The following is a 13,082-nucleotide window of genomic DNA, read 5'->3' as shown; positions in this document are numbered from 1 at the left end:
CCATCAGCTGAACTCATCAGAAAGTGAGGCAGCACGTGTTAAAATCTGGGACTCAGAACTTGCAATAAATCACAAACAGCACCATCATCCCAATGCCAGAAATATCCTCTGCTCCTTTCCCCCTGCTTTTCTCATATTAGCAGGCCTCCTACTTCAATCAAACATCACAACTTAAGGATGACATGTCACTACATTTACTGAATGAAAAGGAGCATCAAAACATCCCATAAACAAAATTTTAGACAAAAATTTCTAGTGCCTTTACTGGAACAATGAAATGCCATGTTTGTCTCTAGCTTGAAATACCTGATGTGGGTGGGTTTGGATGTTACTTTCTGCAACACACTGAGCTTCCCAGATTGTGACCCTCTGCAAGAGGGGAAGGACATTTCTTCTTGTGTCCCAGCTTGGAAACAGTTCACATTGCCTTCCCACAATTCGAGTTCTACCATTACAATAACATTTGCAGAAAGTGTGTGGGAGCTGAAACTTCAACGTAAATGTATTAGGCAATGTTCCAAAGAAAAAGTGGATTTAAGTATTTTTATGTAGCTACATCTTTAACATTTGTTATTTTCTCCACATATAGTCTTTGTAAAATGCATAAGTAGTACCATGATTAAGATTCCTTTCATGTATACATTTTCTACCTTGCAGAAGCACCAGTATACTACACTCAATTAAGCAATCATTCCCATATTCCATTTCTCTTACTGCGCTTTTCACTTTTCTACTGAGAGATCTTTTTAACAGTGACTATATTCTACAGTATGCCACACCTCAGAAAATTTAATAAGAATATGCCAAAAATATTATCACATGAGACAAAAATCTGGTTGAATCTTCATTATTCCCTGTTCTTAGCTGCTTTAATTAAGAATGGGAATTGAGATGTGCTCAAGATTAAGTGAGTTTCTGAGCCCACACTGTGTATCTTTGATAAGAGTTCAGAACTTAACCCAATTGTCTTAAAGCATGCTTCAAGATCCAAGACAAAACCATCTTTGTTCCTCCTTTCAACTGATATAACCCTTTATAAACTGCTTTCTATATAAAACCAGTATTCAAAAAAAAAAAAAAAAAAAAATCTCATTTTCTCACTTTATATCACAAATCAGCTACACTCGAATTTTTTCTTATACAGTAAATTAACCCAAGGTCTGAGAAAAAGAGGCAAATGCCTCAAGACAAGCAGAAGCCAAATAATAATATCAAATAAAATAAACCAGATGGCAAAATGCATGTTCTGAAAAGCTCATTTTGATTCTTGGTGAGGGCAGAAAGATCATACAAATGGCTCAAAATGCATCTTTGTAACTTGCCAAATATTGGCACTTCTTTAAAAAAGAGAAATCCACTTTGATGCCTTTCTCAGCAGAGCTGCACATAATTCTGAGTACAAGGATTTTAAAAGCTTTATCTTCTTTTCAGAAGCCAACAAAATAAATATTGTAATGTTCACTTCTGAACCCAGTACAGTCACTTCTAATTATCTCTCAGGTTAAACAGGCAGCTCACACACAGGCCCCATGTCCCAAATGAGGCCACGCAGAAGATTAAGGCAGGAGTGGAAGTCAAGGCTTCCTCAGCTGTGCTCAGCCACCCTTCTTCTGAAGAGATTTTATTATCAGTTTTTTCCTCCTTCAAGAACCACTCCAAATGATAACCCTTTTAAAAGCCATGGCAGCTCTTGTTGTCCATGTAACCCGTGCAGGCCTTCATTTCAGTCTAACAGATATCTCTGCTCACCATCACAGAGGTGTCACCTGATGTCGGACCAGGGCCAGGGCCAGGACCAGGCCCAACCCTCGGACCTGTCACTCCAGAGCTCTGCAAGCACGACATTGTATTTGATGGAGTCGCACAAATTAGAGGAGAAACGTTTTTCTTCAAAGATAGGTAAGTGAGATAAATTGCTTACCAAGAGAGCCTCAAGTGAAGGAATCTGTAAGACCTATTCACCAATACTTGACATTTATTACCAGGCACAACATCCACCCTTTGTTGTGTGTTCAGAGCTGGGAAAGTGTCCTAATCAACTCCTAAGGGAAATGGAAATTGTTTCATTCAGGTTGAGTCCAAAGTCATTAAATAACAGCGTTATGTGACTCATGACTGCTGTAATAACACATCAAGGATACTGGTGATTGGGATAGGCTACATATGTGCAAAGCCTCCAAGACAGAAGGCACCAAAGGTGTTTTTGATGCAAAAGCAGAGACATTCCTCATAAAATGAGGTGGCTGCTCAGCTGCAGCTCACTGCCTTTGCCAGGGCCTGCATCACCCAGCTGCTCAGCAATGCAGAACTGCTCCTAAGGAGGATGGGACTTGGCAGCACCATTGTGAGACACTAAAGCTCCTTTCTTCCCAGTCATAAATCAATGCCAAATTTGAAATCATTTATCCTCAGCTACCCTGAACCTTCTCCCAACACCACTGAAGATCTGGGTCCACACACATTCAATGAGTGTGCCTAAATCAAACACTCTCTCCTATCATATAGAAACATATACAAGCATCTCAAGCTAAGGGAAGTATTGCAACCTACATGTTCATTGCTCCTTGCCAGTTGTCAGTTGAAATTTACTAGGAAACAGGAACTAACTAAAAAGTTCCCCTCACAAAATAGCAATTTAAAAATTATTTATATCTCCTGGTGATATACCTGAGTCCAGCCATCTACTCCAGATTCAAATTTTCAGCTAAATATATGAAGCATTTATTACTGTGCTGCATGGTTTAACTCTACTCACCAGCTTTTACTAACTAAAAGCATGGTCAGTTAGTTGATTTTTAAGGGTAAATACAATGATTCCATGTATTTCCTTCTAGATCCGATTATATGTTACCCAGAATAATGGTGCTTTAGGTTTGAAGTTGGACTTAAATGCTTTGGCTTTGTGTTTTAGCAATGCAGAAACAGAATTTAAACCTTATGCTTGTAAGAAGCTTCGATCTGGTCTGTGGGGATCACTCTGATACCTTTTGTATTCTTTCTCTTGGCCCTGTCAGCAGCTGGTTAAGATTCCAGTGATCCCTAGTGGTAAGGAACATTCTTTCCTTGGGCACCAAATGGCCCCATAGTACCGACAGATCAACCTCACACAAAGCCTCACAGGGCTGGCCCCACCACCCCATACCAAGTTTGCCAAAAACAGGGCCCACTTTTGCTAATTTAGTCATCAGAGAGCTGAAGCATTCACCTGAGCGCAGCACCTTCAGCAATAGCAGCACCACAGCAATAAAACCCCTACCAAGTTCCATACCATTCCCAGCTACTGCTCCTCTTCTGCTCACTCGTGGGCCTTGGTTTTCAGCCAGACCTCCACCTGCAAACCGGTAGCCATGCAAAGGAACAACATAAGATCTATTCCTAAACCAGCAGAGTGATCCCATATTCTATATAATCCCAACAAAATAGAAGTATTTTGCATTTAGATACAGTTGGTCTAAGAACTATGCAAATACCAAACCAATCTGTTCAGACTGGCTCAGCCTTTATCCAGCACGCAGCAAAAGCAGACAACTGTTGAATTGTTTTGCTCTGGAATGGCTTTGCCTGTCAGTCTTGCAGCTTTCCAAGTATCAGGCAAACAGCATTGTGACTCACTTCTGGAATTCAAGAAACAACTGTCTATCATGTGTCGTGTGACTTTTATGATTCATGAAAATTACCATAGAATCCAACTGTCACATGGCAAAGAGAGTAAATAGCAAAAAGGAGGTCAGATATGATTAATTCTTTCCAAAAAAAAAGTATTTTCCCTCCCCACCTCGAATCAAGGAAAGTAAATTACCAGGAAAGGGGAATTACTGAAGGTGCTGTCAGAGAGCACCATAGAGAACAGCTGGATTTTTCTGTTGGGCACAGGATGCCCAAGCACAGCATTTCTACAGATGGTTTTATTCTGAGAGTGAACAGAAGTTCACACTTTGAAATTTATCAGGACACTAAAAAAGACCCCCCTTCAATAGCAGCATATGAAAATAATCATCATAATTGCAAATATAAATTATGTTAAAATATGATGTAAAATACCTAATGTAACTAAATTATTAAATCAATCTATAAATGTAATATTAAGATTTAATATGGATGAGTTAAAATATTTTATGGTGTTCAAACTGAAATGAGAAAGCCAAATAATTAATTTTACCATTTCCTCAGTAAGATGTGTAGAAATAGAAACACCTTCTACCCAATTCAAAAACAAAATAAAATTCAGCTTTGACAAAGTTTCCCTTTCCAAAAGAAAGCCTCACCAATTTAACAAGTCCCTTGAAATGTGTGGCTTATTAAAAACCTGGTGTTATGTCTCCATTGGCCCTGGAAAGTTTGAAATTCATGCAGATAGCAATTACTGGAGCTGATTCAGCCATAAATCAGGTCCAAACTTGACTGAGAATTCTGTAACTTGGATTTTTAAAGGAACTGCTTATATGAATGTGGTGTTATAAATATTTGCCATATGAATTTCCATTCTATATCATATTAGATCTGATTTCCTGTCTAAAAAAAGAAGCATGTAACAAACTGTATTACCTATTACAGCATGTCATGTTTTAACACTTTCAGGAGGAGTAATTAGCCATGTCTTATTCTATGCCTCTTTTTTGTAAATAAAATTATGAGCCATGCTCAGAGATATTTTTGTACATGTTAAAAATACATCTATGTATACAAAACAAGGATAGGTTAACATATTACCGTCTTCATTAGTGATAAAAATACAGCAATTTGTTAAATTAATTTAGGATTGCTCCTCCAAATATTAGGGAGGAAAAAAAAAAAAAAAAAAAAAAAAAAAAGACAGTTTAAGATCCTGGGCTTCTCAAAGGTATAATTATTCTAGACAGGAATGGGTAATGACAGTTTATAGTCTGCAAAAAATAAAATGCCATTAGCACCTTGAGCTTCAGAAACATATTAATGGTAAAAACAGTTTTACCTCAGAATTTAACAACTATAGCTTTGTAGCAATTCCACCAGCCTGCTGATTTTTCATTTTATGACCATGTCAAAACTTTTGTTCTGTGGGGGAAAAAAGTTCTTCATTCTATGGAGGATGAAATAGCAGTGCCATTTTTAATACCAAAAGCCCTCAGCACAAAGCTCTGCCATTTAAAGATAATTAGAGCTTTTTAAAGCTCAAATCAAATTATCATCCTACTTATACATAAAATAGCCTATAAATTACCCTTTGCATTTCTCTAATGAACGCTTTTACTGCTAGCGGTTTCTTTTACAGCCAAACTCACTTCCAAGCAGTATGATATACTGCGATTAAATTTGAACTTTTAGTCACCACAATAGTAATTGCAAGAGAAGTTCATGGAATACAAAACTCTGCTTTTGTCAAATGCTCATCCATCTGCTCCATACACAGCAGCAGGAGGGCTCTAACAGTTTAAATGGTGTGTAAATGAGTTTATTTGTATATTCAAAGCATTTTATTTGTGTACTCAAAGCATAGGATAAATTTTGCCCTGATGCAAAAAAGCAACAGGAAGCAATCAGCACAGCAATTTCACCTGCAGTGCAGCATGCAGCTTATGGTGCAGCTCCTCCAGCAACATGCCTCCAAATAAATGAGTTTGCTGTTCAGTCAGTGAAGAGAAGAGTTACAAGTGTGTGCTGCTGCTGACGCGTGTGTGCGCATGTGTGTATGTGCATGCTCACGTGGCCTGCGCCAGACGTGATGAGAAACAGATGTGCTGCTGAATTAGTTCATTGTAAATCTTGTACAATTTTCTGTTCTGCTCAGATTCATGTGGAGGACTATAAACCCCCGAGGAAAACCCACAGGTCCTCTTCTTGTTGCTACATTCTGGCCTGATCTGCCAGAGAAAATTGATGCTGTGTATGAGGCCCCTCAGGACGAGAAAGCTGTATTTTTCGCAGGTATTGGGTTTAAAGGCTCTATTTTTTTTTTTTTTTTTACAGGTATGGGCTTTAGGTTTCAAAATGTAAGTAGCCATTTGCATAATATTGCATTCAAGCTCACTTTCCTTTGAGTTGTACCTGGGACAGGAACAGCCTGTCTAAGAGCCAGCAGAGCCAACAGGTGGGGTGACAGATCTCCCTATTCCCACACTGAGGATTTTAGGATAAAGATTCGATCTGAAAGACAAAACAGCATTCAACCTCCAGTATAACAAAAGGAGAACTACAAGCACCTAGAAAGAGACATTCAACAATAAGCAAAACCAGACAAGAATCATTATTTAAAATGCAAAGCAACAAGAACTGTGGGAGCTCTCTTTCCTCAGTCACTGCTCTGTTTTTCTTGTTTCCCTCCATTTTAAGCTATTATCTCAGCACATGTTGCTTGAGAAGACTACATTTTATTTTTTCTCCACATGCCTCTCCTTGTCTCCTTGTCTGTTGCCAAAGACTGTCTTCCACTTTGGCTTTCAAGCAAGCATCTTCCTTGGTGGCTCATCAGGCAGAGGATACAGGCGGCTGTGCAAGCTGCCTCCATGGGAGAGGAGGAGGACAGGAAGCTCTGCTCTGTCCGTCACATATGGTCCAGCTGTAGTGGCCAAATGAGCAGAGTGTGAGACAGTTTTCAACATGAAGAACTGAGCCAGCAAAACCTAGGCTCCAGTATCTACTAAAAACATGACTAAACATCTCCAGTCATGTAAAAACCATATGGCAAAAGCTGCTGTGCATTTTCTGTACAGGAGAGAAAAAGTTATGATAATCTATTCCACATGGCTCAGAGGCCATTTGCTTTACATGGATGGGGGGGGAAAAAAACCAAACTAAAATAAGTAAGGCAAAGAAAAAAACTTTAAATATTGCATACATTATATACAATCCTATCACATCTAAACCTCTCCTTTTCTTTATAAATTCCAGGAAAATGTAACGGGCATTTAAATAAATAAATAGATAAATAAATAAATAAATAAATAAATAAATAAATAAATAAATAAGAACTATCAAAAAACAAAGACTGGTTTGAAAATAACACAACTGTCTTAAAATATTTGCTAGTTAGTCCCACCCTTTGCTCCTGAATGGTGAATCAATAACCTCCAAGAATCTCAAATGCTATACTTTACACTTTTCTCACCTTAATACTTTACTTACTCTCTTTCCCACTAGCACAGAATCAAAGAAATGCCCTTTCCTCAATAAATCTGTGGCTTTCAGAGAATCCAGTGAGGCTATTTACTAAGCAAATTATAATTCCATGTAAAGAACATGGAACACTACTACATAGTCCATGAGAACATATCTGGAGAGACATTAGATAATGTTGTGTGACAAAGGACAACAGGAACTCTAAGCAAAGACTTCCTATGAATCATTCAATAAAATTGGTTAACAAAACAAATAAAGGGGGAACATGAGCTGCTGCATTTGAACATCAGGTACCACTGCCTGGTTTCAGACAATTTTCGTCATACAAAAAATTTCCTGTATAAACTACCTGTTTTAGCATATAACCCCGATATACCAAGGCAGTGTCTGCCTCAAAGGTGCATCAGCTAAGAAGGGAGGAAGCAAGAGAGAAGAGGGGACGTCTTTTTCTGAGGCAAGGAGCACCTCAGTAGCAAAAACAGTGGTAATCACACTTGGATTGTAATTACAGATGGTAAAATACTAGAAAGACTAGTGGTACAGCTAGCACAATAAAAAGTCACATGGCAAAGCAGAAAATAAGAAATACCCTTTTGTTAGTGATTAATAAACAGTTTTTGTTTGCTTTCTTTTCTCCCCTACTTAGGAAGCGAGTACTGGGTTTATTCCGCCAGCAACTTGGACAGGGGCTATCCAAAGAAACTCAGCAGCCTGGGACTGCCCCCTGACGTGCAGCGTGTCGATGCAGCTTTTAACTGGGGCAGAAACAAGAGGACATACATTTTTGCTGGAGACAGATACTGGAAGTAAGATGCATTGAGTGATGGTAGGATGCTGTTAGCCAAGCTGTGTCTAGGGCTGAATGCACTAGTTTCAGGAGGCAGGGAGCAAACATAGGGAACATCCTCTGGGAATACAAAACAAGGGCTTGCCAGGACAGTGCTGACAGCAGGAAAAGTGCTTCAGTACAGCAACAGGACACTGGCATATATTTGAGAATAAAACAGCCTCAAAAACAGCGATGGAAGAGGGTATCTGGGAGTGTCTGTCAGACTGCTCCCCACTATCAACTCAACCCTATGCTCCCATGTGCCAGCAACTGCCCCACATCAGTTCCTGGCTCTTAAGAGGAGCAAATTGTCCTTACTGTCAGCTCACAAATACTGAGAGAAAACTGTCCAAGGAATTCCTTAAAAACACACTGAGCTCCAATCACTTGGATCCAATGACTGACCAGATTGCCTAGGAAATTCTTTCACTAAGCCATCAGGTTTAGAGGCACTGGATTTAGAGAAAACAGTAGTGTGACTACCAAAACATGATGGGGATGACTGTAAATACTTTCAGCAACTGATCTACCATCACTAACACCTTTGCTCTACTAATATAGTTGGCACTGAGGAAATCTGAACAAATCACAAGTGTATCTGTAAGTACTTTGAGAAAAATCTTAGCTTCAATTCCTTTTGATGGTCTCTCAATCCTTTTCATGTTTCCAGTGAAACTCAGGTGACCTGCTACCATGCTCTTATCTCATTGTCTTAGATTAGGAAGTGTCCTTAGAATGTCTCAAAGCTATTACTGTGGCAGAAATAAATATCCCACGTTACACCTGAAGCACTAATTGTATAATTACATTTAATAGAATTGTATAATTACATTTAATAGAATTTCATTACCATAATTGCCAGGGAGATCTGGCACAAAAGACCATCTTAAAAAGCAGAGGAGGAACCTAGTGAGTTACTTCTGTTCTATCAAAATGGCATCAGAGCAAAACAGGGGCCCTGATTCCTGAAGTCACTGTCAGAGGCCTGTTCCAGGAACAGGACTTCAGGAATGCAGACATTACACAACAGGCTGAAAGTGGATTCATTCATTAACTGACAGTTTAGAGGAAAGTTAAACATCAGAAATAATCACCAGAAATCTAAAAGATTCTCCAGCCTTTAAGGGATCCTTCTGAGAGATGTTCTATATAACATATCAAAGGAGGTCTCAGTATAATTGAGTCCATTTTATGGGAGCAATAATTTCATGTTATGATTAAACCGAATTACTTTATTTTATCCTAATGGCTGTGGATTCCTGTAAGTAAATAAAATACTCTTTCCATACTATTGCCACTTGATTGTAATTTTCAATTACTTTGACAGTAATCTTCTCCATTACCTAAAGAAAAAAAAAATAAAAACTAAAATCTTAAAGAATGTTATTCATTCTTTAAAGTCATATTGTAGAGACCATTTAAGCACTTACAAGTAGTTCTAATACAGCCATTTGCAACACTTTAGACTCCTACTAAAACCTACAGATTATGAGTTAAAAAGCTGCTGGTGTCCTCTGTACCAACTATTGTTTTGATTAACTGTACTGCAGAGCCTCCAAGTAATTCATCACTCCAATCACAGACAGTACTTCTATCGAAGTACCTTATCAAGTGCAGTCATTGCAGCATGAATAATTTATTGTTAAGGAAACAAAATAGGATTAAGTGATTTCTTTCTGTGTAAAGAAGAAAGCAAGCAGTTGAAAAATATTTCAGAAAAAAAAATGCATCTGTGCTGAATAGATGCTATAACCCTTAAGTATGTGGCTGTTACATTTTATACACGGACTCTGTCAAAGGAATCAAAATAGTTACATACCATAGTCCTTCCTGTGTCATTATCACACTTACTTTAAATGGATTTTTTGGAAGCCTTCTCTCTCCTTCATTCCAGCAACAAGCTATTTTAGTGTTATTATAACAAGACTGTTGAGCATAGCAAAGTTTTGTGAGGGAGGGGAAAAGGAGCTGGCTCGGATTCCACAGCTAAAGTTTTAAAGCTACCCAGCAAGGTATTAGACTTTCTTTAAATAGCTCAGAGGAAAAAAAGAAAAAAAGAAAAAGAAAAAGAAAAAGAAAAAGAAAAAGAAAAAGAAAAAGAAAAAGAAAAAGAAAAAGAAAAAGAAAAAGAAAAAGAAAAAGAAAAAGAAAAAGAAAAAGAAAAAGAAAAAGAAAAAGAAAAAGGAAAAAAAAAAAAAGTAAGGAATTTAAATAAATCATTTCAATCGATTTTAACCAACCTATTGCTCATTAGTACTGGTGTAACTTTGGATATAATCCAAGTAGTTCCATTGAGCAATGAGGGAAAAGCAACCTGAGATACCTACAGACATGGATAAATAGAAATTGGGAACATAAATGGTTTTCTCCCCTCAGTACTGTCAAAGACAACCTCTCTGAAGTCTCCTGCTCCTGAAGAGGTGCTTGAGCACCTTAAGGGTCATTGAGGCCTCCCACGCTGTACTTGAAGCCAGGTTCAAAATATAGAGAATGTCACTGTGCTCAGGACACCTCCACACCTCCTGCTCAGCACTGATTCCCATCCAAATTACACTTCTGGAAAGAACTTTCCTTAGAAAGTGTATTTGCAATTCAGCATTACATTTTTGAAGGAGAGATGTAAAATTTCACAGGGTTTTAAAGGAATCAGCAATAATTATAATGAAATAGAAACCATGTTACAATCTCAGTTATTATATCTCTGTTTTTTTATATAGTCACATTTGCTGAGGACACCCTGAAAAATTATATTATAATTTAACATTAAATGCAGATTTGTAATGTAGATATATAATTTCCTTCAGGTACAATGAAGAAAAGAAGAAAATGGAGCTTGCATCCCCTAAATTCATTGCTGACTCTTGGAATGGTGTTCCAGATAACCTCGATGCTGTCCTGGGCCTCGGGGACAGTGGTAAGCTGTAATTCTGATTTAAGTCACTCACAAAGTATCTTATTTGTTTGCTGCAAAACTTATTGGAGACTTTAATTCTTGTGGTCCATGAGTGGGAGCCAAATGGAGCCACCCAATGCCTGATGCATGGGATGTCCTAACACCGGGGTGCATGACCGAGCCAGTCCTTGTGGCTTGGACACTTCCCAGCTCCTTGATACTCCCCAGGTTTCTCCACACCAGCACACAGTCCCAGCACCATTTCAGCACATCCTGCCCTAGCACAACCAGAACTTAACTGTGGTAATCTCCCTGATTACAGGCATGAATGGGTTTTATGTTGCAATTTTCCTTCATTTCCTATGCACTCCAGCTGAGATCCTGGCCTGTGGTTTTAAGGGGCCTTAAATTTTGCACAGATACGCACTAAAGTCTGAAAGCAACACTGGTGTCACATGAGTCTTGACTCAGTAACATTTTCAACATCTATTTTGCCAGCAAACATTTCATCCCAGAAAATTCTGGCTCAAAAAGTAGTGACCTTATTAAGGCTCCATTTAACAAGAGCTCTCGTCTACAGGATGGGAATTTTAATGTATTTTTAAAAGGTTTCTTTTTTTTATAATACAAATACATATGAATATTTTGGGAAATAAGTAATTCAGCTCATTAAGCTTCATGAAATCACAAAGACAAAAATCTTTGATCAAGAATTATGATTTCCATAATCTGAGCATGTTTATTTATTTATTTTAACAGGATATACCTACTTTTTCAAAGATCAGTACTATCTACAAATGGAAGACAAGAGTTTGAAGATTGTTAAAATTGGCAAGATAAGCTCTGACTGGTTGGGTTGCTGAACCATATGAGATATCAATAACCAAATATTTACTTTTTTGTTATATGCCTTATCTGTAATTAGAAATAGATCTGAATGCTAATTACTGGACCAGTCTGGTACTGGCACCAAAACACTAAGTACCAGTACTGTACACATCAGATAATTTAAGAGTGTTTGCCTCCTCAGTATACAAAAGATGTTTACGTATATATTCTGGTACAGTTTTTCCGTTGTCATGCTAGTCATAGTAGTGCTATGAACAGAACAGCCATCATTCTTTATTCCCTTGGTGCTTAAACAAAGCCTTGGAACCTTTGAAGACTGGATCATGCCCCTTTGCTATTCACATACCAGATAGGCTCAAATGAGATGTACCAGCAGTGCACTTTGATTTTTATTTTTTTTAAATACAATTCTGTTATAAATGGATGGTTTGTCTTGATGTTTTTCACCCTCTTATGAGTTTGATCATTACTTCCATTTATTTACATAATAATACAGAAAGACTGTCAAAGGCACAGGTTGCCTCAGGATCTGCTTTGTGTTGATGCATGATAGAATCATGGCAAAAAACTGTGTTAAAGTATTGTTTTAAAGTACTTTTATTTTAATACCTTAGTTAAATTTAGCAATTTGCTTCATGCACTTTTTTACTACTATACAACTTGTTTATATGGATGGAAACGACTCAGATTTTTGAAGACAATGCGTTATACATAAAAGTCAAGTATTGTTTAACATGCTTTATTTTTCTGTTCTTTATGATATTGGGGGGGTTGTTCAATTAGGCTTTTTGCTTATGCATTTGGCAACAGAAAACTTTCTTTTCACAATCTGATAGAATGTTTCTAATCAAAAAAAATAAACCAGAAAATAATGTCCCACACATGGAGTGCCAACAATACCAATAAAATCAAATTACACTGTCAACACTACTCATGGCCAGGCTCCCTTGTATCACTTGAAATTATAAATTCAGTAGCATGTTACAGTGTACTATCAGTCAAAGGCAAAAGCATTACCCCAGTATATAAATGTATAGGGGGGTTATTTAAAAATGCAGATTATTTTCCCTGTTGGTTCCAAGGTGCAACTGCAGCAATTTAATTAAAGAGAAGATATGCTCCCATGTCTTTGCAAAGCCCACTACTCTTCCTAACAGTTTACACTCCTGTCTGTCATCCACTCTATCACAGCCCAGGCAGGAAGAGAGAGTGTATGTATCCTATAGGGATGTCAGCTTGAGAAATAGAGACGTAAATCCTTATCCGGCCCATGAGATCAGACACCATCTGACCAAGGATCTTATCCAGCTCCATGCACATGAAACACATCAAAATCCTCTATGGACTGCATAAGGGGTCAACCTAGGTCCTTCTAAAAACATCTCTCACTTTAAGTCCATGATTCGCAGAACTGCC

At 37.9% G+C, this 13,082-nt stretch overlaps 1 protein-coding gene across 1 annotated transcript in view; it reads left to right on the top strand.

Moving 5' to 3' along the window:
* Window positions 1-12,399, top strand: part of MMP2 (matrix metallopeptidase 2) — a 29,512-nt gene extending 17,113 nt beyond the window's left edge. The window contains exons 9-13 of the mRNA XM_040075410.2: window positions 1,758-1,899; window positions 5,768-5,904; window positions 7,742-7,901; window positions 10,729-10,838; window positions 11,577-12,399. Of these exons, the coding sequence (XP_039931344.1) occupies window positions 1,758-1,899; window positions 5,768-5,904; window positions 7,742-7,901; window positions 10,729-10,838; window positions 11,577-11,680 (653 nt within the window). The 3' untranslated portion in view covers window positions 11,681-12,399. The remainder of the gene's footprint in view (window positions 1-1,757; window positions 1,900-5,767; window positions 5,905-7,741; window positions 7,902-10,728; window positions 10,839-11,576) is intronic.
* Window positions 12,400-13,082: the final 683 nt, after the last annotated feature.

This window comes from Hirundo rustica, chromosome 11 (assembly GCF_015227805.2).
Source record: "Hirundo rustica isolate bHirRus1 chromosome 11, bHirRus1.pri.v3, whole genome shotgun sequence".
Taxonomy (NCBI): domain Eukaryota; kingdom Metazoa; phylum Chordata; class Aves; order Passeriformes; family Hirundinidae; genus Hirundo; species Hirundo rustica.
Note: the sequence above shows the minus strand (reverse complement) of the source record. Positions and strands in the feature narration are given on the sequence as shown.